The sequence below is a fragment of the Gracilinanus agilis genome, chromosome 5 (genome assembly GCF_016433145.1).
Source record: "Gracilinanus agilis isolate LMUSP501 chromosome 5, AgileGrace, whole genome shotgun sequence".
Classification (NCBI taxonomy): domain Eukaryota; kingdom Metazoa; phylum Chordata; class Mammalia; order Didelphimorphia; family Didelphidae; genus Gracilinanus; species Gracilinanus agilis.
This window is the reverse complement of record NC_058134.1, coordinates 202,446,105-202,473,680: the sequence shown is the minus strand read 5'-3', so window position 1 is coordinate 202,473,680 and position 27,576 is coordinate 202,446,105. Positions and strand designations below refer to the sequence as shown.

The 27,576-nt window shown below is 37.9% G+C and overlaps 1 protein-coding gene across 3 annotated transcripts; it reads right to left on the bottom strand.

Annotated features, from left to right (window-relative positions):
- Positions 1 to 210: 210 nt before the first annotated feature.
- LOC123249547 (C-type lectin domain family 1 member A-like) lies at positions 211 to 27,576 on the bottom strand. Of its 3 annotated transcripts, XM_044678615.1 has the most exons (6): positions 27,435 to 27,576; positions 15,269 to 15,367; positions 13,518 to 13,694; positions 11,090 to 11,241; positions 2,052 to 2,170; positions 211 to 491 (listed from the first exon to the last, which is right to left on the bottom strand). In XM_044678615.1, the coding sequence occupies exons 1-6, from the start codon at positions 27,547 to 27,549 to the stop codon at positions 341 to 343; spliced, it is 813 nt and encodes a 270-aa protein (XP_044534550.1). In that variant the 5' UTR covers positions 27,550 to 27,576; the 3' UTR covers positions 211 to 340. The 3 variants fall into 3 exon arrangements, with proteins under 3 accessions (XP_044534550.1, XP_044534551.1, XP_044534552.1); XM_044678616.1 differs by lacking the exon at positions 15,269 to 15,367; XM_044678617.1 differs by lacking the exons at positions 13,518 to 13,694; positions 15,269 to 15,367.

Genomic DNA, 27,576 nt, shown 5'->3' with positions numbered 1-27,576 from the left:
GTGTGACCTTTGACAAGTCATTTAACTCTGTTGTCTCCGTTTTCTCATCTATAAAATAAGTTGGAGAAGAAAATGGCAAACTACTCTAGTATCGTATCCAAGAAAACCCCAGATAAGGTCACAAAGAGTTGGTCTTGACTGAAATGATTGAACATATTTGGCATTTCCCATGAAAAAAAAAAAGATTAATTTTTTTCCTGGCCAGAGAGATTTGCTCTCCTATTGATAATAATCCCAGTGATTCAGAGAGTAACTGTCCTTCCTTTTGTTTGGCTCCCATCCTTTTTGGTTGGCAGAGACATTTGCAAGTGTATTTATTTCCATCCATTGTTTAAAAAGACTATTCCAGCCATTCCAGCATCACCTTTGCTGCCATTCTCTGACACGCACAGCGCCTCAACTCCATACAGTCCTTTGAGAAAGCTCTGCCATTCAATATTGTCACACAGTCCCAGCTCCTTAAGCTGCTGAAGTCAACTACAATATCAAACCTGAAAAAAAAAAAAAAAGAATCAGTGTTTGGTCACTCCCCAAGAAACATCTCCTGTAGAGAATTAAGATTACCGAAAAGAAACATTTCTTCCCCCAAACAATCTTCTGCTTCGGTGGGGTCACAAAGGCTAATGCTGAAAACTCCATGTTTTGCCACATTTTACTTACCCAGTTCCCTCCTTCTGCCTTGGTAAAACAGGAGAGAATTAGCTATTATAGTCAAGAGGCTAAGGTATTTATACGAGGTCCTCTTGTGTACTGACCTATGACAGTCATCTACATTCTCTGAGGTTGTTTCTCACATCTGTAAAATAGGATGAATTGAACCTTCACCCTTCCCATCCCCTGGAAGCATATAAATGTGATAATTCAGTATATGACCTACTGTGATCCTTTAAAGAAGAGAATAACATCAATCCAAGGCATCGCTGAAGAAGGGAAGGATTTAATAGGTAGAGATTGCATCTGAGTGTATAACCTTTACCCACTCAGGTTAGGTATTGCTGCATGCTTCAGAGTATAACTTCTGACTGAGAGAATGCCGAACCACAACGGGTGAGTGGGCAATGGAGACTCAAGGTGGCTGGACAACCACCAGAGATGCAAGCAGCAACCTTTAAAAGGTAGACAGGAGATCCCTTGGAGCCTAAGACAAACTCTCCCATGGAGGAAATAAGTGGTTGGCTAATGTAAGAGAAAGACGACTAGACTTGTGCATGGCATGGATAGATATCAGAACTGAGATCTGACCCACCCATCTCCTCGGAAGACTATAAAATCTGCTTTTGTGGAAAACATAAGGAGTAATATGGATGGCTTTTTGTCCTTCCTTCTCTTGTCTTCTAGAGAGGAACTTGGCTAGAATTGTATCTTACACTCCTTAAATAGTAATATTCTGGAGGTGCAATACTTTGGACAGCCCAGAATTATCTCCCCTGATTGTACAAACTGCCATCTTAAATAACTAAAACACCTATTTATTAAAGTAAACAGTAAATAGAAGTGAAGAAAGTTATATAGATTAGAAAAGACAAAATCATACTGGAGTATAAGAGCCCTTTACTTGGGAGTAAGATAAGATCTTGGTTCACAAAAGAAATAGAGCAATCACCAAGAAGAGTCTGATTTTAGCAATATCTAGATTGCAAGCATTAGAAATCAAAGGTCCTATAGGGGTCCAATTCCCTTCCGAGCTAAAATTCCAGGGGAAGGTCCTTTTGCCACTCAAAAGACTGAGCTTGCTTCTTCTGATCACTCCTCACAGAATCCTCAAATCTCCGGTCTCTGTTCACACAGGTATGCAGCATCACGGCTAAGCATTTTCTCAGCCTATCATTCTCCACCCAGCATTCTCTCAGTCAACAGGAGATATATGTTTGTCTCAACTATAAGCAGTAAAAATCATCCCTTCTAAGTGGACAGAGGTGTTAGAGAAAGATTTTAGAAGTGCACATTTTTTGTTCTGTAACATATTCCCTAAAGTGAGATTTCCATTTCACAGTTAATTCTCTCTCGTCTCTTCACCCTATCCCCATCTTCCCGAGGGGCTGGAGTCTTACAAGTTAGAGGAATGAAGAGATCCATCCATCCAAAGCCAGGGATTGCCACTGCCATTGCGGGAGAGCCCTGTCCAATAGGAGTAGAAAAACTGAGAATAGCTATAAGGCATCACAAATTCCTATAAGGGAGACAAAGAAAGTTTGAGTTGTTCTTTATCTTCTTTTTGTGCTTATATGAAATACCAATTAAGCAAAGAATACAATGTTTTAATGAAAATTCTCTTATAATATCGCTTGAGCTGCCATATTTGGACTATAAGCAATCAATACATACTTTAAAAAATTCTTACCTTCTGTCTTAGAATCAATACAAGTAGCAGTTCTAAGGCAGAAGAGCAGTAAGGGTTAGGCAACTAGGGTTAAGTAACTTGCCCAGGGTCACACAGTTGGAAAGTATCTGAGCCTAGTTTTAAACCCAGGTCCTCCCCACTCCAACCCTGCCTCTCTGAGCCACCTAACTGCCCCAATAAGTACTTTTTAAGCACCTACTATATTCCTAATACTCTGCTAGGCAATAAGGAACATGTACAAAAAAAAATGTAATCTCTACTTTCAAGGATTATGTAATCTCTACTTTCAATTTCCATTCTAATGTGTCTCCACACATGGAACATAAATATATAAACCACAGATATATATTAAGTGGCTAATTACAAAGTGGTTTAGAAAAAAGGAATTAATAGTCAGGGGATCAGGAAAGGCATTTATGAGAAACATGACTTTGAGAAGGAGGCAAGAAGGGCATGCATTCAAGTCTTGTTGGATGGCTAGTGCAAAAGCACAATGTTGTCATGGTTTCTGATTTTATACATGAGAAAGTAGAAAGGAAAGAAAACAAAGACAGGAAAAAAGAACTTAATCAGATTAAAAAATCCTGCTATCACCAACATTATTGTGAAACCATTGTAAGAACTAGCTTCATATTTTCTGAGAGAACACCACCAATTTATTGGGGGGAAAGCCAAAATATTATTTCCTTTTTGTTTCTCTTAAAAATAAGTTTTTATAGCCTCAGACACTTCCTAGTTGTGATCCTGGGCAAGTCATTTGACCCCCATTGCCTAGTCCTTACCATTCTTCTGCCTTAGAACCAATACATCGTATTGATTCTAAGACAGAAGGTAAGGGTTATTAAAAAATAATAATTTTATTGATAATTTCTATTTTATACATCACTCTACTTATTCAAATATCCCTCCTTCTCCCCTTCCCAGAGAGCCAAACTCATACAACAAAGAGCGATCTTTAGAGAGGAAGAAAAATTAGTATGTCAGATCAATACATGGAAAAGTTCAAAAATATGTACAGTGTATATAACACCTTTCGGCTTCCCACTCCCACAAAGGAATAGTTGGTGTTTTCTTCTCATATCTCTTCCTTTGAGTCCTGCTTGATCTTTATAATTTTGTAGCTTTTATCTTTGATTTTGTGGTGTATGGTTATTTCTATTTATGTTGTTTTGTTAATGTATATATTTTCTAGTATTTCTTCACTTCACTCTGCATTAATTCAAATGGATCTTTCCATGCTTCTTTATGTTCATCATACACATTATTTCTTACAGCACAATAATATTCCATTACATTCATGTACAGTCTTTAGCTATTTCCCAATTGATAGGTATCTGCTTTGATTCCAATTTTTGGCTATAATAAAAAATGCCACCATCAATATTTTAGAGTAAATGAGTATTTTTTCTTATTGATGACCTTCTTGGGATATAATCCAGTAAGGAAGTCTCTGGTTCAAATTTTAGCAATTTTACTTGCATAATTCCAAATTGATTGTACCATTTCACAACTCCACCAACAATTTATTAGAGTGGCTACCCTTTCACAATGCCTCCAATATTTACTGTTGCCAGGTATTGTCATTTTTCCCAATTCGCAAGGTGTGTAGGTAAAATCTCAGGGTTGTTTTGGTTTGTATTTCTTTTATTCATAGTGATTTGGATAATTCTTTCCGATGTTTGTGATATTTTGCAGTTCTTTGGGGAATTGTTCCTATCCTTTAACTATTTCTCTATTGAATAATGGCTATTAGTCATACATATATATGTATATGCATACATATATATATATATACACATATAATCTTGTACATTGAACCTTTTTAGTGGAAATTTAATACAAAGATTTTTCTCCACACTTGATTTCAAACTATATTACAAAACAGTCTGGTACTGGCTAAGAAATAGTGTGGTGGATCTGTGGAATAGACTAGATGCACAATATATAGAACAAAATGACTATAGTAATCTAGTATTTTATAAACCTTATGATCCAAGCTTTGGGGGGAAGTTCACTATTTGAAAAAAGCTGTTGGGAAAACTGGAAAGCAGTTTGGCAGAAATTAGGCATAGACTGACATCTCACACCACATACCAAAATAAGGTCAAAAATATTTATAGCACCTCTTTTTATAGCGGCAAAGAATTGGAAATTGAACTAATGCCCATTAATTCAGGAATGGTTAAACAAGAAGTGGTATATAATTTTGTGATGGAATTCAATTGTACTATAAGAATGATGAGCAAACTGATTTCCAGAAAACCTTAGAAAACTTATAAGAACTGATGGAAAGTAAAGTGAGCAAAACCAAAACATGTTAAACAGTAACAGCACTAATTGTAACAATGATAAACTGTAAAAAACTTAGCTACTTTGATCAAGACAATGATTCAAGATAATTCCAAAGGACTCATGATACAAAGTGCTATCCAGAGGGACAGTTAGGATGGCTCAATGGATTGAGAGCCAGGCCTCTAGACAGGAGGTTCTGGGTTCAAATCTTGCCTCAAACATTTCCTAGCTGTGAAACTTGGGCAAGTCACTTGACCCCATTTGCGTATTGATCCTAAGACAAAAGGTAATGGTTTAAAAAAAATGCTATCCAAAGAGAGAACTAATGAACTCTAAATGCATGTTAAAAGTACTTTGGGGGTGCAGCTAGGTGATTCTGTGGATTGAGAGCCAGACCCAGAGATGGGAGGTACAGAGTTCAATTCTGGCCTCTGACATTTCCTAGCTGTGTGACCCTGGGCAAGTCACTTAATCCCCATTGCCCAGCCCTTACAACTCATTTGCCTTAGAACCAAGACAGAAAGTAAGGGGTTTTATTTAAAAAAAAAAAACTACTTTTTTTCACCTAATTTTTCTTGCATTTTTTGCCTATGTGTAGGTTTATTTATTTTTCCACAGAAATTGGAAATATATTTTGCATGACTTTACATACATAATTAATATATTTATTGCCTTCTCAATGGATAGGAATGAGGCAAGAGGTGTGAGAGGGCATGAGGGAATTTGGAGCTCAAAATATTAAAAGATGAATGTAAAAAAATGTTTTAACATAATTGAGAAATATTTCATTAAATAAAATTATAATTTAAGAAAGATTTCCTCCCATTCAACCACTTGCCTGTGTAGAAGTGTTTTTATTTCAAGTAATCAAAATTATTTATTCTATCTTTTGTAGGTGCTTCTCTCATTTGATTAAGAATACATTTCATACCCATCACTATGAGATATATGATCTGTTCTCTTCTAATTTTTTAATATTATGATCTTTAATATTAAGGTCATATATTCATTTAGAACATATCATGGAATATGGTGTGAGGTGTCAGTATAAGCCTAATTCTTGTCAGATTGCTTTCCAATTTTCCCAGCAGTTTTTATTAAATAAAGAGTTTTTTACTAGGTAACTTATATTTTCTTCTCTATGAAACACTGGATTACTGATTTTTTTTCTGATTCTCTACTACCTGGTTTGTTCTACTGGTTTATATCTCCTTTCTTTCACCAAGGCCAGGTGGTTTTCACAAGTACTGCTTTATAACAAAGTCTGAAATCTGGAAGTGCTATTTCTCCTTTTTATCTGCTACTTTTTATCATTTTCCTTGATATTATAGATTTTTGTTTTTCTAAATGATATTTTTAATTATTTTATCAAGCTATACTAAAGTATCTCCTTGGCGATTTGATTATTATAACATAAATTAATTTGATCATGTTATAATTTTTATTATATTGGCATCATGAAAACAGACTATTCTCCCGACTCTCTTAAGTTACTCCTTATTTCTTTAAGAAGTACTTTGTAGGGGGCAGCTGGGTAGCTCAGTGGATTGAGAGCCAGGCCTAGAGACAGGAGGTCCTAGGTTCAAATCTGGCCTCAGACGCTTCTTAGCTGTGTGACCCTGGGCAAGTCACATAGCCCCCATTGCCTAACCCTTAACACTCTTCTGCCTTGGAGCCAATACACGGTTTTGACTCCAAGATGGAAGGTAAGGGTTTACTTTTTTTTAAATAAAAAAAAGAAGCACTTTGTAATTGAATATATGCAAGTCTTTTATATAGAACTGAATCTATGCAATTCCCAGATCTTTTTTGCTTTTTGTGGTCATCATTATTAGGATTTCTCTTTCAATTATTGCTTCTTGCATTTTATTAGTATTATATACAAATGTTATTGATTTTTGAGGATATATTTTGGAGCTTTCAACTTTGCTGAAGATATTAACTGTCTCAATTAGTATCTTTATTGATTGTGATTTTCCAAGTAAACCATCATGTCAACAGCATAAAGAGACAATTACTTTTACTCAATTCAGCAAGCATTGATTAGGTGACACTTGAGCTAAAACTGAAAGAGAGCTAGAGATGTCAAAAGGTAAGGAGGGAGAATATCTTAAGCATGAGGAGGGATGCAAAGGTATACAATTGAGAGAAAATGTGTATGGATGACATTAAGTAGAACAGTTTGGCTGGAATTTAGAGTATATGAAGGAGATTAACATCACGAGCCTTCAAAGAAGGGCTGGAATTGGACTGAGAAGGGCTTGACATGCCAAGGAAATTAGTTTTGTATTTTATCCTAAAGTCAATAGGGAATCAGTGAAGTTTCTTGAACAGAAAAGCATCATGGTCATACCAATCATATCAATCCAGTAGCTTTGTGCACAATGAATGGGAGACGGAAGAGGTTGAACATAGAGTGATTAAGAAGTAGACTATTTCAAATAGTCTAGATGAGCAATGAGAAGAACCTGAAGTAGGGTGGTGGCTGCTTGAATAAAGAAAAGAGAATGATGTTCTGGAAGGAAGATTGGCAAGTCTTACAAGTGACTACATTCAGCTGAAGGAGAGCCGAGTTGAATATGACTCATAGGCTAGGAACTTGGGTGACTAGAAGAATGGCAATGTTGTCAGTAGGAAAATGAGAGTTGGGAGGAAGGATGGACTTGAGGGGAAAGATAATTAAGTTTAAGGCATGTAGAGTTTGAGATGCCTGTGGAACTTTCAGATAGAGGCATCTAGCAAACAAATGGACATGTAGAACTAGAATATAGAAGAGATATAAGGGCTTGACACACAGATGTAAGAGTCAACTACAAAAAGATGATGTTTGAAACTCTGGGAAGTAATGAGATGATAGAGATGGACTAGAGAGAATAAAAAGAAAAAACCCAGATTAGTGTCCTTGGCATACTGACACAATACATAAAGTATGCAACATGGATGATGATCCTGCAAAGGACATTGAGGATTGGACAGGCAAGTAGGAGGAGGACTAGGGGGGAACAATATCACAAAAATCCAGAGTCAAGAATATCCAAGTGAAGAGAGAGAGTGGTCAGTAGTGTAAGATGCTTTTGAAGCTTCAGTCAAGTGGTTAGCTCTAAAGCTAGATTGTAAGGCATTGAGAATTGAGTAGGAGGTGTGAAAGTCAAAGTAAGGAATGTAGACAACTTTTTCTACCAAACATTTCTACCTGAAGATGTGATTATGGAAAGAACAATAGTTACCAACCCTTCTATGTATTTTCCTAGCTCTATAAAATCGTTATGAGAATAGTCTGCCTAAGAATTCAGAGCATCTTCAGTGAGAATGGGATACTTTCACAAATCATATTTTATAGCAATTGATTTCTTTAAAATAGCACAATTGACTGAAAAGTGCAGAAGTTCTGAGATTCTTTTGTGATCATTAATTTTCTTGTTTACAAAACATTTTATTTGGTATTATAAAATATCACTTTAAAGGATCTCTATCAATAAGATGTCTCTAATGCATGTAAAAAATATACAAGATTCCTTGAGAAATGGAAAAGTACAGGTAACCTTGCTCAATGATCCTCTGATTATAAATATCAAAAGAGACAAAAAACACAGATGTATGCTCACCAAAGGTGTTTGTCACTGTCATGTAGACTGTTTGGTGCAAAGACCAAGCAGATGAGAAATTCCCTATAGATGATGAGATCCTCCAGATGCTCATTTTTGTGGATAACACTGGGTTTATATCAAACCTCAAAACATTGCAGAGCCTCCTAAATGAAATCCATAGTCACTCAAAGAGTTTAACCTAACTATTCACACAGGAAAAACTAAGTGGATGAAGAATGCCAAAGTTCAGTTGGGTGTACAGTGCATAGATTTTAACTATTAATACATTTTAAATGGACAGGTTACAGATCTGATCCATAGGTACGTATATTTTAAACAGATACTGTAGATGGACAATGAACTGGACAGAGAATTGGATAGGAGAAAAACAGAAGGCTGAATTGCATTTGGGGAATTGCATTGTTCTTTTAGTGACCCTAAGTTTCTCCCTGAAATGCAAAAAAAGTAATTTTTATAACACCAATATTCAACTAATGCTATGAAACCATGAATAATGAAAAGTAATCATCTCAGAAGAAACAGAGTTGGAGGTACCCAAAAGAAAGAGACAGATAAATGGTAAATATAAGTAAGCTCATGAATTGTGCACAAGAATTGGCCAAGAAATATATCAACAATGAGATCTGTGAGTGGAAGAAGAATCAGTCATTTAGTAAAAGCAAGAGATTGGCACCTATGTAATAAATAGCAAGAAGACTAAAGAAAATCATGTTGAGTAGACCAGTGGAGGATTTTTAGAAGGGCATAGACATGTTACACACACAAAATAATAAAATATGGATGGTTTGCTCTTTGCATAGTTGGAGTAAGCAACCACATTGATGAGCTTGCATTGAGATGATATTGGAACAGTAGTTCTCATAGCATGGTTTAAGGAACCCTGGAGGTTCCTGAGATCCTTTTCAGACTCCTCAAGATCAAAATTATTTTCATAGAATATTAAGATGCTTTAAATTCTAACATGGCAAATATCAATAGGGAAAACTTATGCAAACATAAGTTCTTTGGGGTTCTCAATAAATTTTAAGAGTGTAAAGGAATCCGAAACCAAAAAAAAAATTGAGAACTGCTGTATTTAAGTACTCAAAAAGTAAAGTCTATAAGTGGACTCAAAGATCATTTTTTATTGTTATCATTCAGTCATGTCCAACTCTTTGTGATCCCATTTGGGTTTTTCTCGACAAAGTTACTGGAGTGGATTGCCATTTCTTTTTCCAGTTCATTTTACAGATAAGGAAACCAAGGCAAACAGGGTTATGTGAATTACCTAGGGTCACACCACTGATAAGTGTCTGAGACTGAATTTAAACTCAGGAAGTTGTGTCTTCCTGACTCTAGGCCTGGTGCTCTAACCACTATGTCACGTAGTGAGGTATGAGACAGGTTACATTCCATTTTGTCTTTTTTTGGTCTAATCTTTATAGAGGTAGTGCAGCTTGAAGGGATAGTAGGACTTGAACACTGGGAGAAGGCAAAGGTGGGTGTCTCAAGAAGGAAAAATGTCATTAGAAAAAGCAATGATGAGCATGTAGTGAGAGCCTCCAAAAACGTTCTTATATTTATTTTTCAGTCTATTCAGTTTTCAGCATGCATATATCGGCACGCATGGATGCTGTCCATTTTAGACTGCAAATTCCTGGAGGACAAGGCCATTCTTCCAGTTGTTCTGGTTTACAACCAAAAAGTCACTCAGAAATTTGCCCTCTCTGTTCTTACAGTTCTTAGCACTAATAATAGCATACTAATATTGGAATATATTATATAAAAATTTTTAACCCCCTTACCTTCTGTCTTAAAATACTAAGTATTGGTTCCAAGACAGAAGAGCTCTAAGGGCTAGTCAAGGGATTTGCCCAGGCTCACAAAGCGAGGAATTATCTGAGGTCAGATTTGAAGCCAGATCTCCTATCTTTAGGTCTGGCTCTCTAACCACTGGACCACCTAAATGTTCCACCAGGAATTTTGCTGATGACAATGTTCACAATGATCATCTCTATATTTTAAAATCAATAATGTGTATTTGAGAATTGAGTGGTTGTGGGCAGTTAGAGACAGCCAATAATCCTGCTTTTACCCACTTTACCCTATGCTAGGATTCTCTTTCTTCCTTTACAAGCCTCTAAATGTTTGAACTCAGCCTCTCTTCCACTTATCTGTTGAAATCGAAATCTTCCTAAGCTTCCGCAGTCTTCATGGGAAACATCTTGCTTGTGTGGTGTCAAAGTGCTGGGCTAGAGGGGGCCGCTGGGTAGCTCAGTGGATTGAGAGTCAGGCCTAGAGACGGGAGGTCCTAGATTCAAATCTGACCTCAGACACTTCCCAGCTCTGTAACCCTGAGCAAGTCACTTGACCCCCATTGCCCACCCTTACCACTCTTCCACCTGGGAGCCAATACACAGATTAATACAAGTTAAGGGTTTAAAAAAAATTATATATATATATATATACATATATATATATATATATATTTTTTTTTTAAAGTGCTGGGCTAGGAAGTCTCCCTCTTAGATACTGCCCAAAGAAAGCTGCCAAAAGGAATGGGATCTGGAACCTGAGACTTTGGTTCTCTCTATCTCAAGAATATTAAGAAGGGGCAGCTAGGTGGTTCAGTGGATAGAGAGCCAGGTCTCAAGACAGGAGGAGCTAGGTTCAAGGTCTCAGACACTTTCTAGCTATGTGACCCTGGACAAGTCAGTTGACCCCCATTGCCTAGCCCTTACTGCTCTTCTGACTTAGAGCTAATATATATAGTATTGATTCTAAGATGGAAGGTAAGGGTCCAAAAAAAAAAAGAAAAGAAAAGAAAAAGAATATTACAAATAAAAATCCCCAAACAAGCACACCTTACCAGAACATCTTGTGTCTCTATCTTCAGAAGGGTAGAGTTCTCAGCAGTGCAGAAATGTTCACAGCCCTGCCAAGTATTGCTCTCCTTAAAGAAGCAGTAGCAATTATCCTTATGCCATTTCCATTTCTTTGGACAAGGACTGCATCTGTGCTCTTGGAAAGAAATTCAAACACTGTATTGGTTTGACGTGTTTAGCCACTTTATGTATTTATTTGTTTGTTTGTTTGTTTTGTAATGGAGTTTTCCAGGGAGGAGGAGGTAGGGAGAATCATTGGGAGGTTATAGTGATATAAGAAGAAAAAAAAAAGCAATGATAAAGTTGTTTTTTTCTTTTTAGACGAAAGAAATCAGCGTTACTAAGTTCTCACTCTACCAAGTAGTGGTCACTTTTTTTTGTTAAAGTTAAATTGTGTCTCAATGACATAATCAATCAACCTTTCAAGAAGCTTTTATTTAGTATTTATTATGGGAATAATCACTTGGGAATATGAAGTGAAAAGTGAAACAGGCCCTGCCCTCAAGGAGCTTATATTCTGTGAAGTTCCAAATAATCCCCTGTCATTCATTGCCCATATTTCTTCCCACCTGTCTGCTTTCCTAGACTTCAGGCTACCCAGAAACTCATTACTCGGTAAGCTGCAGGGCTTTGACCTGTTCATAGCCAGGTCACTTTCCCCTTCCTTCCCCTTCCCCTGTGCCCTCTGCCTCTATCATCTAAGGCCACCAGGAGCAGTTAAGTGGCCTAGTGAATAGAGTGCTGAGCCTGGAGTTAAGAAGACCTGAGTTCGTATTCAACCTTAGCACTTAGCACAATGCTTGTCACATATTAAGGGCTATGTAAATGCAAGCTGCTATTATTATTATTATTATTATTATTATTACTACTACTACTACTAGTTAGGAATGCTGTCAGGGTGATTTCCATTCAAATCGAATTAGGCTAGACGATCTTTTCCAGCTCTAAGATTCAAGAACTTTTAACACAGGGGAAAAAAAACTTTGGTCAACTACAAATTATTTTTCAAAAGAAAAAATTCCCAAGTGCTGTCATCCTTGTCCCAAAGTACATTGGTAGGGGCTGTTGTGTCAGTCGTGTCTGACTCTTCGTGATTTCATTTGGATTTTTCTTGGCAAAGATACTAGAGTGATTTAACATTTCCTTCTCCAGATTTTTTACAGGTGAGGAAACTGAGACAAACAGGGTTAAGTGATTTGCCCAGAATCACACAGCAATAAGTGTCTGAGGCTGTATTTAAACTGAGGTCCTCTGGATGGACATCAGGGCTGGCACTCTGTCCACTGCATTGGTATGGGACTGTCTTTTCTGGTGGAGATGAAGGTCCTACCCTCCATCAGGGTCAGGGTAGGGATGCTAAGAGGCAAGAGAGTCCCTTTTGGGACTTTCCAAGTGAGAGTCTCCCCTGAAGTCTCCTTTGGGATTATTCAGGCCAAGTTCTCTTTGGAGACTCAAGAGCAGTCTCTCTTCTGGACTCTTTAGGACCAGGTTCCTTTGGGACTAGTCACTTGGGGACCAGGCACTCCTGACTTTTAGCTTCAAGAGAGAAGGTCAAAGAGACCAACCCCACTTCAGGTTGCTGAAGAAAAAAACTCTGGGGTGATAGGAGTGGAATTGGCCATCTCTATCATGTTTTTCCCCTCAGCTTTGCCACACTACAGACCTTAGAGAATTTCCTGTTGGGTGAGATCCAGCTCTCTCTCTCTCTCTCTCTCTCTCTCTCTCTCTCTCTCTCTCTCTCTCTCTCTCTTAAGCTTCATTATCTATCTCCCTCACCATGAGAGAGCTCTTTCATTCTGTATTATCTGGTGTATATAATGTACATGTATATAAAAATATACGTATGTGTATCTACACTTATATACACCAGATAATGTATATATAAATATATGTAAATTTTAAAAATGAAACATATATAATACGTATAAATAAAACATATACACTTTCTCTGATTTCTCTTTTGCTATGATTTAGATAAATGGGCTTTTTCCTCTTCAGGATGTACATTCATTGTGGGTTTCATTAGGTAAGAAAGGGGTCAAGCCTTGGCTTTAGGGCTTGGGGTATCCTTTCTCCCGCTAAATGACAAAGTGATCATATGAAACTTGATCATATCCTCAAACAATTTTTTAAAAGAGCAAATAAAGTTGATTCTAGCCCATACCCCTCTCTCTGAGAAAAGCAGGGTAACCTCTGAACTCAACTTCCTGCTTCCCCTTTTGGAAAGAATAAAAATATATCTTAGAGAAAGAAGGAGAAAAATATAGCAATGTCTCTTCTATTTCTCTTCAAACCTCACGATAAGAAGCCTTCACAACACCCAGGCCTCTCCACACATGTGGGGAAAACCATTTTTTCTTTCACTCTAATGCTGCCCACAGCCTTACCAGTGGAACAAAGAAAAGGATTCACCTCCGGTTTTGTTATAGAGCTCCCGACAGAGCTTTTTAGCCAGGTGCTGCAGAGTCTCTGTGAGCTTCCTGTTCTGGGTCTGGAGAGAATGTAGCTGTCTAGAAAAGTTTCCCAGCTCTTCTTCTTTTTGGGTGAGAATATCCTTCTGGGTGTTTGAGAGTTGGATGATCTGAAAAACTGATCCATGGACATCACAAACGCTCCTAGCATTTCATTACATATAGGTTTTCTTGCTCCACTTTGTGTGGGCACCAGCACAACCTTGGCTCCCACTAAATGGCACAGTGGATCATGTAGATTGCCCCCAGTGCTCCAGAATGGATTAGGGCCCAGGGCAGGGATGTATAGCTAAATGTTTAACATCAGACTATCTGTATGCATTACATACTTCTCAGTTTAATCTACTTTTTTACATTTAACATTTTTTTCTTCAATTTCTTTAAAGACTCTATCAATCAATCAACACTTATTAAGCACTTACTATGTGCTAAGCTAGGAATATATAAAAAAAAGAAAAAATAGAAGCCCTGCTCTCTAAGAATTTATAATCTAATGGATACCATACACACTAATATATACAAAGCAAGCTATTTGTAGGAAAAATAGGAAATAATTAATTTTTAAAAAGGATATAGAATTAAAAGAGCTTGGAGCAGGGTTCCAGTAAAAGATGGGATTTTAAAGAAGCCAAGGAGGCCAGTAGTCAAAGTGGAGGAGGGAAAATGTTCCTGGAATGGGAGATAGTCAGAAAAAATGCCCAAAGCAAAAAGATGGAAGTCTTTGGCCAGGAAGCCAGAGTCACGGGATAGAAGAGTATGTGTTGGGGACTAAAGTATGTGAAGATTGGAAAGGTAACAGGGTGAAAGGTTACAAAGGGCTTTTAATGACAAAAAGAGCATTTTTTATTTGTTCCTAGAGGCAATTGGGAGCTCCTGGAACTTATAGATTATGGCAAGGGTTCAGGGGTGACATGATCCGATCTAGGCTTTAGGAAAAATAGTGACTAAATGGTGAATGGACTAGAGTGAGGGGAGATTTGGGCCAACACACCCATCAGCAACCTATTACAATGGTCCAGGTATAAGGTGATGAGAGCCTGTGATAGTTTGGTGGCAGCATCAGAAAAGAGAAGGGGGGCATATTTGAGAGATGTTGCAAAGGTGAAGTTGATGGGCATTGATTAGACATCAAGGGTAAAAGATAGTGAGGAAACCAAGATGCCTTCTAGGATGCTAGTCAAAGGGCTTAAGAGGATGGAATTGCCTCCTACAATAATCTGTGTAGCAGGGGGAAAGACAATGAGTTTTGGACATATTAACTTTAAGACGTCCACTAGCCATCCAACTCAAGATAGTCTAGACCAGTGATGGGCAAAATACAGCCCAAGAGTCAGATGCGGCCCCCTGAAATGTTCTATCCTGCCAACTGCGCAGACATTATTCCTAATCTGATGACTACAATGAGTAGGATATAATACAATGAAACTTCAAATGAGTTGCCTTAGAAACAGAGGGACAGATGAGTATTTCCTTTCCTTTGGCCCCCTCTTTAAAAAGTTTGCCCCTCACTGATCTAGACAATCAACAAAACAATAAATCGAGCCCTGGAATTTGTTGATTTCCCAGTTGTAAATGTTCATACTAAAAATTTAACAATTGGCTCTTGTGTCCCTTGGACTGTGGTGATAGGTAAGGCTAAAAAATCTTGGTCATTCCCATCTCAGTACAATCTGAATTTGAGTATATACTTACATTCAAGCCCTAATACTCCCAGGCCAATAAACAACAGCAGGCACAAAGTCAATAGAATTAGAGCAACTGGGCGCCAAGTTGGAGAAGTAGTTGGATATCCTGGGGAAACAAGAAGCAAATATCAAGTTCTTCATCCATGTATCCCTTTTCCTGCACACGAAAGATCACTCCTGATGGTAATTTTTCCTTAGGCAATGTTTTACACCTTAAAATTATATAAGGAATCTTTTTGTACCCATCAGCTGTGATTGCAAGCATCACCGTCATTCTCGTTTTCTCATTTCCAGTAGTTTTAATCAACACTGATTTGGCATCTTTAGTATTAACAGTGACATTTGATGGAATATCAAACCAAACAGGTGTTTGGTCGACATTTTCCATCTGCCCCAGGAGATAGCCATGCTTTTTATGTATGCTGAGGCACACAATACACAATTTATGATTTCAAAGCTGGAAGTGCTCGAATATAGTGCCAATGTGACTTTCAAAGGTACATATGCGGGGGGGGGGGGGGGAGGAACATTGTACTATATTTGGGCTAATATGGTATATCCTGAGAGATAATCTAGTTATCAGTCAATATTAAGCACCATTGTAGGCATGCAAAGAGACACTGCAAACACAAATAAAAAATGAGATGAGGACATCTAGGTGGCTCAGTGGATTGAGGGCCAGGCCTCGAGATAGGAGGTCCTTGGTTCAAATCTGCCCTCAAAACATTTCCTAGTTAGGTGACCTTGGGCAAGTCACTTAACCCCCTTTGCCTAACCCTTACCTCTCTTCTGCCTTGAAATCAATGCATAATTTTGATTCTAAGAAAGAAGGGAAAGGCATTTGGTTGGATTTTTTTTAAGTCCCAGAAAGATTCAAGGTTGACAATGTAAGTGGATTCTGGAAGAAATGATATGCTTAACTTAGTACCTGGCACATAGCAGGCATTTCATAATGCTAATTGACCAACTAACTGGACTCCCTTATCCTGCCATGAATGAAGACCATCAGGCCCAGGATTCTCTGTGGAAATCCCTAGATGTACTGTTTCTTTCACCTTTCTTTCCTCCCTCTTTGGAGGTACCATTCTTGGTCCCATTTCCAGGGTTTGCTCAGCTGTCATAGTTTTGGATGTACCAGCTGCTGCCCCCTATTCAGGGATATTGCTCTAGATGCTTCCCTTGTTGCCTCTGTTTCCTGTACCGTGTTCCCTTAGAGGTCTGCACTTAGGCTCACATTGTAATACTTGGATTTTACCAAGTATCACTTAGCTGAGCAGAGGTAGACGAGGAGAGCAATCATTTTAAGATTGATCCAACCAGACACATGTCCCAGACTATCCTCCTAGCTTAAGAACCCAGTAAAACGTTTTGTATATTTCAGTGAAGAGTAATGTTGTGGAGTTTTGCCCTAATTTGCCCAGAGAATTATTGTGATTTCCCACTTTGCAATGGGACTCTGGTCCTTGAGATCTTTAATTTATTTCCCATAATAGCAATAATGATGAGATTCCCCTTCCTAAAGTTCCCTCTGGGACCGCAAAAAGAAGTTCAGCTTGTCTCATAGTTATAGCCATAGATGAGCCAAAACTTTCTAGGATCCCTTGGAGGAAATCATCTTTATCTGATAACATTTGGAGTCCATTCCACTCCGATATTTTCTTCCTCTCTTTACCCAGAACTTACTCATCCTTGTTGTGTTGAAAACCTTCACCAACATGACCTTTAGAAATTTTCCAAAGTAGACTTAATGCCTAGTTTAGTTTGAACTTTTTGTCTTTGGGAAGAAGTATGGGGCCAGAATTTCTCTGACTGTTACTGCCCTCACTCCCTCTGGATTTCCTCCTTAGGCTGAATTTAATTTTCTTCAAGATTGTTCCAAGTGCCCTCAACTTTACTGAGGTCTGTCTCAAGGGGTTCCATCCCAGAACAAAGTGGCTTTTCATGTGCTGTAACTGCCTGGGAGGTGCCTGTGTTTGGCTTGGCCTTAAATGGATTTTATTTTTTTAGAAGGAAACTCCCATACTGTTTATTGAAGCATGTTTGGCAAAGAGGTATAGATAGGTTGAAGAATGATATAAACATCCCTAAGAATAATAACAAAATGTATATAAATAGCCCTTTCCTGTATCTCATTACTTTAAAAAAAAAAGTCTATCATCAGTCTGAAATTAGAATTATTTCCACTTTGAATAGGACTTGCCAAATATTGTCCTTTCCTGGTGCAGGCTTTTCAAGGTCACCTCCATCCAGCAGTGAGGACCAGAGTGAAGGGGGCATTAGTAAAAGAAGCACTATATAAAAGAGAGTTGTCTGCCCTGGGTTTTAAATAATGAGTAGCATTTGAATTCTTGAATTGGACTTCTTTTGTATTTATAATGAAAGGATGCTAGCTTGTCCCTAAATAGGTCTCTCCAGGCCAGGTTCAAATACCCACAAGAGGGAATCTAAGAGAGGGCTGCTATTTATTAGAGGAAAATCCAGAATGGCAGAATCCCATTGCAGACTTGTGCTTAGATGGAAGGATTCCATCAAGAGATGCAAACTTGAATAAGAGATGAAGAAAATAGGGAGTTATGTGGAAATGGGAGCTTGAGATGTTCTTGAGCTGTTGTTAGAGAAGTGCAATAATGGAGTACTTTACTTCTTATTCCAGTTACAGAGTACATCTTTTGGTGGTGGGGGGGGGGGGGTAAATTTATGCAAATTAAGAACCAAGCCTCACCTGTGCTATAGTCTTTATTTACAGACCTTGCAAAAATCATAAATCCAATAGTAGGGGCAGCAAGGTGGCTCAATGGATAGAGAACCAGGTCTAGAGACAAGAGATTCTGGGTTCATATCTGACCTCAGACACTTCGTAGCTATGTGACCCTGGGCAAGGATTTAATCCCAATTGCCTTGCCCTTACCACTCTTCTGCCTTGGAACTGATACTTAGCATTGATTCCAAGACAGAAGGTAAAAAAAAACGAAATAAATAAATCCAATAGCAAAAGGAAGGAAGGAAGGAAGGAAGGAAGGAAGGAAGGAAGGAAGGAAGGAAGGAAGGAAGGAAGGAAGGAAGGAAGAAAAGAAAGGAAGAAAAGAAAGGAAGGAAGGAAGGAAAGAAAGGAATGAACGAATGAACGAACGAAGGAAAGAAGGAAGAAAACATGGCCATTATATCTCCCCTTGTGCATGTGTGTGTGTTGGCTCTCATTTATGTATTCTTTCTAACCCCTCTGCTGCCTATTGAATATATTTTCGTTTTTCTTCCAAAATAAATGTTTTTCTTTTGGGGAGTTTCTCAGATTATATTTATTTTTTCTTGAATCTGCATATGTGGAATATAATGAACACACCCCATACCTCACTGAGCTGTTCACAACAGACTGATCAAAGTTTGGCTCCAAATCATCATTCTTTCTATATGCTTCCAAATAAAAGATAAAATTCCATCTAAAATTTTTCTATCACCTTCAGAAGAATTCTTACATGACTTACATGATAGGAAAAAAGGAAAAGGAGAAGACCAGAGGCAGAGATGATTGTATAGAAGAGAGGTTAGACCTGTTCTTTGTGGTGTTAGAGAGCAGAATTAGGGACAAGGGAGGAGAGGAGAGATTTTAGAACTATAAAAAGGTGGAGTGGGCTGATTCAAGCAATAGTGGTTCTCCTTCACTAGAGGTCTTGAAGAGAAGGGTAGGCGGTCACTTGTTCGGTATGTGTCTCAAGGATCCCTGTCCAGGTAGGGGTTGGGTTAGATGACTGCCCTGCTTGCTCCTGATTCAACTTCTGTGATCGCAAAGAAACTAAAACTTCTCCATACCAAAATTTCACCTCAGAGTCAACTGTACCATTCATTCATTTAACACATTTATTTTGCAAGGTGTGCTACTTTGGGATACCATTTAAGGGGATTTAGTTAGTGAAATATAATAATACAATTGCTTTCTAAAGCCCCAGAGTGTTTTTATACAATGGCATGCTGGAACTAGTTCAGAAAAAGCTACAAAGTAGAAGTTGCTTTATTATTTTATTGACTGTCAAAGAAAGTAATGGATAAAATATTAATGATGCAGATTAAACTTCAAAGTGTGTCATGTGTACATTTTTCCCCCAAAGACTTAGTTGTTAAATGTTTACCAGTATACCTCTGGTTTTGTTTTTTTAAACTCTTACCTTCTATCTTAGAGTCAATACTGTGTATTAGCTCCAAGGCAGAAGAGGGGTAAGGGCTAGGCAATGGGGGCTAAGTGACTTGCCCAGGGTCACACAGCTAGCTGAGGCTACATTTCAGCCCAGGACCTCCTATCTCTGGGTCTAGTTCTCAATCCACTAAGCCACCTGAATGCCTCCTACACCTCTGGTTTTACCCCTAAAACAACCCCACTACATAGATGTCAATGACAAAGCTACAGAAAGGTTTGATTATACTACTACCTTCTTTAAAAATCACATGATTTTAAAGTTGGAAGGGTCATTAGAGCCCATCTGAGAGCTTTAAGAGAGAAATCATGATATAAAGGGCAGAGGTTTGGTACTGGAGTCACGAAAATCAATTCAAATTCTACCTCTGGCCCCAGATGTATAACCAATGTGATTTCAGTTATCTAGGCATCAATCTCCTCATCTATAAAATGGCAATGATGACACTCAAATAACCTATTTCATAGAAATGTTTGTAAGGCTCAAGTGAGAGAATATATATATATATATATATATATATATAATTCTTATCAAATTTTGGGGGCAGCTAAGTGACTTAGTAGATTGAGAGCCAGGCCTAGAGGCGGGAGATCCTGGGTTCAAATCCGGCCTCAGACACTTCCTAGCTGTGTGACCCTGGCAAGTCCCTTAATCCCCATTGCCTAGCCCTTACTACTCTTCTGCCTTAGAACCAATACACAGTATTAATTCTAAGGTGAAAGGAAAGATTTTTTAAAAAATACTTAGCAAACTTTAAAGTAAGAGGAAAAAATGTCCACTATTGATGCTGTTGCTGTTGCTTTTAGAGATGAGGAAACTGTAGCTCAGGGAGAGTGTAATAGCTGAACATTACAGAGGGGAAGCCCTTAACCCTCAGATCATCCCTTTTATTTTATTTATTCGTTTGTTTGTTTATTTTTTTTTCTCCAGGTCCAAAGAGATGATTTACTGGGGCAGAACAGCAAAGGGCAACTTCTGATGATCCTACTATGGAAAAAATTTATTTCCTTTTTGCTTGACCTCCTCATTTAGAATCTCAATAATCCTTTTTACAATAAGAGAGAATTCAGGTTCAAAACAGACTAGATGAACTTTGTAATACTCTCATCTTGTTTTCTGTCTTCTCTTCTCAACATCCATACTTTGGAGAAAGAGACAAAAGTAACTGAGGGTCAGTAGAATGTACATTGATAGGTACAAATATTACAACCAGTGCTGTCCAGAAGCTACTGATGAATGGGGGCAAGGGAAAAGGAAGCTAGCGCATCCAGGTAATACTTTTTTAGCCTGAAATCATGACTACATTTACCTAGAACCAGTGGATACTGACTGTTAGAATTTAGGTGATCTTCTCCCCCTTTATATTCTGAATCAGTGGTGTCAAAGTATGGTCTATGGATCCTTGGAGATCTCTGAGAGGGATTTGTGATGTCAAACTATTTTCTTAATAATACTAAGATTTTTTCCAACATTTTTTAAAAGTCTAGATAATCAATAAAAACAATAGGTCAAGCCCTGATTTGTAGTATCTGTCAATTTTGGAAGAGGAAAGTGCTCCTACTGATAAATTAACAGCTTGCTATCAAATTTGATCTGGCTCTAGCACACTTCTATCTATTAAACATTTTTCCCTTTGCCAATTGCATGTCTGTGTAAGGTCAGATTTTCTTCATATACTTCAACCAAAATGATATATCCCGCAAGACTGATTTCAGAAGCAGATATGAGAGCTGAGCTGCCTCCTATTAAGTCAGACATATCTACAAAAATTTGCAAAACAATGACATCTTTCCTGCTAAATTTTTGTTTTAGAAAATGGTTGATTTTTTTCACAAAAATATTACTATATTAACATGTGATGGATTGGTTATTGTTATTTTTTTTTAAACCCTTGTACTTCGGTGTATTGTCTTATAGATGGAAGATTGGTAAGGGTGGGCAATGGGGGTCAAGTGACTTGCCCAGGGTCACACAGCTGGGAAGTGGCTGAGGCCGGGTTTGAACCTAGGACCTCCTGTCTCTAGGCCTGACTCTCACTCCACTGAGCTACCCAGCTGCCCCTTATTGTTATTTTTTAATGAATTAATAAATATTTTAAAATATATTTTAAAACTTAATTTTAATGTTTAATATAGTAAATATTAATATGACACCACATAAACAAAAATAATCTTTGGGAATTCTCAATAATTTTTAAGAGTGTAAAGATATCCTAAGATCAAAAAGGTTGAGAATTACTGCTCTAAATTCATGTATTTTAGATAAGAGGAGTGAAACACTTTATCCCTGCCTACTTTATAAGGAATAAGAGTGTGTTATTTGAAAGAATTTCTTATCTATACAAAAGATATGAAAAGGGGGAAGGTACAGCAGCAGAATTAGTTTATATGTTTCTTTTACATTTATGCTCATTTTATCAGAACCTATTTTATCATTACATACTTTAGGAACTTTATTGGAAAGACTTTTTTTTTAAACTCTTAACTTCTGTGTATTGGCTCCTAGGTGGAAGAGTGGTAAGGGTGGGCAATGGGTGTCAAGTGACTTGCCCAGGGTCACACAGCTGGGAAGTGTCTGAGACCGGATTTGAACCTAGGACCTCCCATCTCTAGGCCTGACTCTCAATCCACTAAGCTACCCAGCTGCCTCCTGGAAAGACATTTTTGAGAGAACAAAATTAACAGAGTTGGGGCTCAGTGCTAAATAGAGAAAGCAGATTTTATATTTTAATATTTTTAGCAATATTTCACTTGCCTCCTAAGTCAAATTGAGACTCAGCCAATGAGGAGTAATTGAAAACTGTCAGGGTTACATGGATTTGGTGGTGGTGCCTAGGTGTTTGTAGGCCAAGAACTCTTATAGCCTTTATCCTTCAAGATAGCACCAGAGTAACTGGTAAGGCCAGGAATAGTATTTAAGTATCCTACCACCATGTGTACAATTTAAATTAACTTTCTGAATTTCATTGATAAATATAGCATCCTCTGAGCTTAAAGAAGGCAATGCTCAAATCATGTAACTAAAGGGTAGCCAGTGTCATATAGGAAAAAAAATATAGTAGGAAGGTATTTCTTACTAATCTATAGACTGAGGAATCTGAACTTTATAGAGTAGAAATCATTATAAATTCTTGAATCTGATGAAAGCAGTTTTAAGAAAATTCATCTGGCTGCAGTATAGAGGATAGATTATAATAGGTAAAGACTAGAGTCAAGAAGACTTTAACTAAAAAGCCATAGTCAAGGGGGCAGCTGGGTAGCTCAGTGGATTGAGAGTCAGGCCTAGAGATGGGAGGTCCTAGGTTCAAATCCGGCCTCAGACACTTCCCAGCTGTGTGACCCTGGACAAGTCACTTGACCCCCATTGCCTACCCTTACCACTCTTCCACCTATAAGTCAATACACAGAAGTTAAGGGTTTAAAAAAAAAAAAGCCATAGTCATGATCGAAGTAGGAATATTCCACTTTGCCTCCTAGATCAAATTGAGATCCAGCTAATTGGAGTTAATGAAAACTGTCAATGTCGTATGTATTTATTGGTGGTGTCTAAGTATTGTGTAGGTCAAGGACTCTTGTAGCTGATGGGAATACTGCAATCTCTTAGGAAATGGTTATACCCTAAACGAGAGTATTGACAATGTAAATGGAGAGAAACAAATAGATAAAAGAGCTATTTTAAGAGAGGAAAAATAAGACTTGCTGGCATGTGAGAAGTAAAGGATGAAGGAATATAGTCAAAAATAGCTGAAGGGATTCTAGTCTGCAAGACAAAAAAAACTGTAACCATTGATAGAAATTCACAATTTGGATTGGGAGTTGATTTAGAAGAAAAGTTGAGGTTTTAAATTTTGAACAAGTTAGTTGAGTTTGATTTAATGGGGAAACACCAATTTTTCATACTAGGAAATATATACATAATTTCCTTCATAATCCAGGGCTAAATATCAGATTAGAACTATGTGTGAAAAAAATCTAACTTTGTGGAGTCTTCAACATTGAGGTAAAAGCTGAAACCATAACAATAGATAAGGTCTTAGGAATGAATATAAACAAAGAAAAGAGTTATTAAATTATTTCAGTCGTGTCCAACTCTTTGTAACCCCATTTGGGGATTCCTTGCCAAATATACTATAGTGATTTGCAATTTCCTTCTCCAGCTCATTTTACAGATGAGAAACTGAGGTAAACAGAGTTAAGCGTCTTGCCCACAACTAGAAAATTTTTATCTGAGATAAAATTTACACCCTAGACCAGGGGTCGGCAACCTTTTTGGCCATGAGAGCCATAAACGCCACGTTTTTTAAAATGTAATTTTGTGAGAGCCGTACGGTGCTCACAGTGCGCTCCTGTAACAATGCCTGAAAAAAATGGACTTTATGGCTCCTGCAGAAAAAGCCATATCTGGCCCTCAAAAGAGCCAGATATGGCTCGAGAGCCATACATTCCTGACCTCTGCCCTAAAAGATAGCCTTCTTGACTATCTACTTTGCCACCTAACTAACTGCCTTGCAGTCGAGAAGACCTGAATTCAAACTCTGCCTTAGATATTTACTGGGTTTTGTTACCTTAAGAAAGTGACTTAATCATAGCCTTCCTCATCTTTAAAAAAGGGATAATTACAATATCTTCTTCACAGGGTTGTTTCGAGGACTAAATGAGATAACATATGCATTTTGCAAGCTTTAACTTGCTACTACTTTTATTTATTTCTTTTTAAACCCTTACTTTCTGTCTTAGTAACAACTCTAAGACAGAAGGGAAAAGGCAAGTCAAATGAGGTTAAGTGATTTGCCCAGGGTCACACAGCTAGGAAGTATTTGAGTCCAGATTTGAACCTAGGTTTTTCTAACTCCAGCCATCCTATCTTCTACCCTAGCAGCCCCTCTGCTACTTTTATTAAATTACAAAAGGAGGAAGAAGTACCCCTTCTTCCTATTACTACTACTATTATTATTTTTTAAAAACTAAGCCTGGATAATGCATTCAAACTGTCCAAGGACAATAGTTCTACTATAAATAAATCACTCAGTTACCAGAGAAGTCCTTTTATCTTATTTTCATAGCTGATTCTTTTTAGATGTTTTCTCAAATTAAAAAAATTTTTTTTCATTTCCCCCCCAAATAGTGCTCATATTTCCTGAGCTCAGAAACATAATTATTAGTTATAAGCACACAGGGTGAGGTTTCTGTGACCAGATGTTTGTCTTCAAGAAATGTTCTCTAGCCTACACACCCTGAATCATTAACCTTTCCCTTCAAATGAGAGGGGAAGCTAGGATTGGTTTCCTACCCTGATCCTCCTACCTCTCTGCCCCTGTCATCCCAGCAGCAGGAATTTGAACATTATGTTCCCAGATGATGCTAATATTTCCCTTAAATAACAAGAGCTTCTAGCCCTTTTCTGAGGCAGAGGACTGGATTTGAAATCAGGAAAACCTGAGTTCATCTTCCTCTGACACTGTGGCCATGGACAAGTTGCTTAACTTCTCTGTCTGTTTCCTCAGCTATAAAATGTAGCACCTCCCTTGTAGGGTTACTGTGACACTTAAATAAGGTAATGTATGTAAAGTGTTTTTGAAACAATAAATCTTAACTTTACAAATGCCAGTTATCGTTGTTCTAGGAATAAGGACTGGCCTTGTGATTTTACTGGCATAGATCTGAGGATATTCACTCTATTAGAAGGTTGCCACCTTCTCGGCAAGTTATAGTCTTCAAAAGCTACTGAGAGCGCAAAGACATTAGTGGGTTACCCAAGGTCATAGCAACAGTATATATCAGAGACAGAACTTGAACTCCATTCTCTGTCCACTGAACCATGTTGCCCTCTTGCTATTCTTTTTGTTTTTACTATTATGGGGAAGTAGGATCAGCCAACGAAACCAGTCCTTATAAGGACAGATCATGCCCAGCTGATGTAATCCCAGAGTAGACTTTGAAGCATGTGCAAACTCTGTGTAAATGGTTCTGGTCTGCTAACCATTGGATAAAGAGAAACATTTTTGAATGGTTGAAGACTAAAGTAGATTGCATGCAAAAGGCATTAACTGGGTGAGTTCTTTTCCTCATTCCTATCTGGTTGTCATTTGAGTAAGACACGCTACAGTGGTGGGTCTCTAGACATAGCCAAACAGAAAGAGAAGTCCCTGTGGCTAGTTAGTACCATTTTAATGCACTTTGGTTCTGGCTTAACAGCCAATTTATTTATTTGTATTATTTTTGAACCCTTCCCTTCCATCTTAGAATCAATTCTGTGTATCCAGGAGAGTTTTGGAGGTTGGATATGATTCACTGTGGAAGGCATGTGATTAAACAATTCAAAGTCTTTCCTCAATGTCCAACCTTGGGGCAGGGGATGATGAAAAGTCCTAGACCTGCCATCTCTAGATCTGGCTCTCAAGTCACTGAGTCATCCATCTACCAGCTCTCTTCACAGCCAACTTAAAAAGCTCCTCTTCACCATACAGTTAGAAGATCAGAACCACTTACAGAAAGTCTATGTATGCCCCAAAGTCCACATGGCTATTGCATTAGCTAATTATGCTGCTCATGCTCTTAAGAATTGGGTTAATTGAATTCCACTCCCTTACTACAATAGTAGTAATAGTAGCAGCAAAATTCTCATGCACGTGTAATTCTGTATAAGATTTTCAGGAAAAAAAAAAAAAGTTCTACTCTATTGCTCACATCCTATAGCTACAAAAACTGTGACCAATCAGACTCCCACCAGGATATCTAGAGGACTGGAAATCCCCAGGGTCCATTTCCAGAAAATGGTGCTAGTAAGAAAAGAAATTGTTATTGGGATTGAAGAACATTTTATGTAGGAATTTTTTACAAATGTAACATTAGAAAAGTGACATTAAAACATATTAAAATGTGAATAACTAAGGTGAGGAGGAGAAGGAAGAATTTTTAGCTAGTATCTAAAAAGGGCCAGTGCCCGCAAATGACCATTATAGGACATAATGCATAAGTTTCAGGGATGGAAAGGGAATGGAGAGGACACTTTAAATGAAAAGAAGTGAGGCTGGGAGTCGTACGAAATTTGGGAGAGGGAAGAAAAATGAGGGTTTGGGCATGCTGTAAAGTAATCAATACAATAGGAATTACAGAATATAGGGAAATTTTAGCTTGAGGCATTGATCATTTGGAATGAATTAGAAATTAGGGAATGACAAGTTCATGTCACAGCCCAACCATGGACTTGGTAAAGAATAAAATTTTCTCAGCTTCATTTTTTCTTTTATAAAATTGAAATAAAATGAAATCTTAGATTTCAGAAAAATAGAAAGGAACAATCACAAAGTGAAAAGGACAAATCCACCACTTTAAAGGAAAGAAAGAAAAGAAAGAAAGAGAATAAATTCTCATATAGTAGGAAGGGGTTCAGTAGATCTGGTGTGCTTACAAGTTGAGTGGATGAACCTAGTTTGAAATATACTACTTTTATCTCCAAAGCCAAAAGATTGTGTTTCTACTTTGAAACCAGGGGGAAAGCCAGGGAGGTGGTAGCTTTCATAATATTACAATTGGCAAATATTCACATTACAAGGCACCAAATGTCTGGTTTTCATGTAAGAAAAACAAAAAAAAAAGTTTTGCCAGTTTGGACCATTAGGACGTATCGTTATCATCTTCATCCCTACCTCTCTCAGTCAGTCACACACATACACGCATAACCCACAGTATATAGCACAGCAGAAAAAATACTGAAATATATAACTGACCCAACAATGCCTTTCTGCTCTAGGTCCAGAATACATTTCAAAATACCACAGGTGCAAACTAAATGTATATGTATCAGGGAACACGTAGCGACATACTCAGAAACTGCTCACGAAGGCTTCGCTTCTTCCTCTCCCCATGCTGCACACGCCTCGGCTTCTCTAATACTCTTTTGTAGGGACCAAGTGATAAACAAGTCTGGGACCAATCTTTGGCCTAGGCAGCCAAGGGACCCGTTGGCCACAGGGGCTGACAATACCTGAGTTCTTGCTCTCTGGCCTCGGAGCAATGGTTAGGGCTTGGGAGCGCAGGCTTAGGGTGGTCTCCCCATCATCATCTAGCATATCCAATGTACTATTGTACTTTGCCTGCATCTGAATCCTTAGAGGGGAGAAACAGCT